Source organism: Erigeron canadensis, chromosome 4 (genome assembly GCF_010389155.1).
Source record: "Erigeron canadensis isolate Cc75 chromosome 4, C_canadensis_v1, whole genome shotgun sequence".
NCBI lineage: Eukaryota > Viridiplantae > Streptophyta > Magnoliopsida > Asterales > Asteraceae > Erigeron > Erigeron canadensis.
In genome coordinates, this window is record NC_057764.1 from 24106386 (window position 1) to 24107878 (window position 1493).

The window sequence follows — 1493 nt, forward strand, 5'->3', positions numbered from 1 at the left end:
TAATGGGCCAACTTTATTTTCTTTAAACTCGCCAATAGTTTTTAAATTTTGAGCTTAACATATATAATTTGTTTTGAAACTTATGTTTTGATCTATTAAATTGTTTCTATTTGTTTTACAAATATGACTTATTTTAATTGAATATTATCATTATTCTAAGTTTCATATACTTTTAACACTTTTTGAGCCCGTTTTCATTTCTTAACAGGCTATTTCCATTTTATTTGGGTCGTTTTTAGTTTTTTAATTTGGCCCGACTAATGGGCCAACTTTATTTTCTTTGAACCCACCAATAGTTTTTTAATTTTGAGCTTAACATATATAATTTGTTTTGAAACATATATTTTGATCTATTAACTTGTTTCTAATTTGTTTACAAAGATTACTTATTTTAATTGAATATTATTATTATTCTAAGTTTCTTACCCTTTTAACACTTTTAAGAATATCGCATCTTATCACGGTAGTGGGTACGTTTTGAATATGTACACGTAGTCATCTCCGACTATTAATTTGTAATATTTATTAGTTTTTAATTTTATTTCCAATGATGTATTATATTGTCAAGTTTCTTTATTTAATAATAGTTTATTCATCAAAAAATATCAACTCAATTTTTCAAACTATATAAACATGTTACTGCATAAATTACCTCTCATATGAAATACAGTAATCGGATAACATATCTCGTTTTGTTTAAAAATGTTTTGTCAACCTCACACGAGACTAAAAGCTTTGTTTTTAATGTCTAGATACTGTTTGGTGAAGATTGTTTAATAAATGAGAGGAGTGTGTTGTAAATGCAATGTCTTAATAGTTGGGGGATGGGATTAAAAAAGATCTGTCTATATAGGTACCTGTCACACCCACTCTCTACTCTCCTAATTTCATAGCCTCCAACCAAGTTCAACACAAAACTTTCATATATAGTTATAACTTCACAAACATGAAGATTCTCAAATCTCTTCGTGGTGAAGAGACTTCCGCTCCTCTACTCCCTCCTAAACGTAGCAGGTGCGACGCCTGTGTTGCTAACCGGCAACCGTGCTTAGACGGTTGTGGATTTGCCAAAGGCTTCCCGCCAGGAACTATGAGCAAATTCTTGGCCATAAAGGGTCAAAAGAATATGGATACAGTGTATAAAAATTTGCTCTTGAAGAGCGAAGCTGCATGCAAGGTGTATGTAGACTTTTTGTATTATGAAACTTGTTGCAGGGCAGATAACTTGGTTGGAGGCTCCTTAGGAAAAATTACAGAAAAAGACGCATGGTATGGGGCCCAGTATGCAGATATTGAAGCTAAATGTAATAAGCTTGAACTTAAAATAGCTAACCTCCTAAGGGAAAAGGAAAGCCTCAAAAACGTAAGACACCATTATATATATTTATATGTACTTGATTAATAATGCTTTGTTATTATTATTATTATTATTACTATTTTTCTTTTTAAAGTGATTAATCCCCTCTTCTTTCAATTCTCAGCCATCCGCCTAA

General features: G+C 31.1%; 1 protein-coding gene across 1 annotated transcript; it reads left to right on the forward strand.

Annotated features, from left to right (window-relative positions):
- The first annotated feature begins 946 nt into the window (after nucleotides 1–946).
- Nucleotides 947–1493, forward strand: LOC122597205. Its single transcript, XM_043769829.1, has 2 exons — nucleotides 947–1363; nucleotides 1482–1493. The coding sequence occupies exons 1-2, from the start codon at nucleotides 947–949 to the stop codon at nucleotides 1491–1493; spliced, it is 429 nt and encodes a 142-aa protein (XP_043625764.1).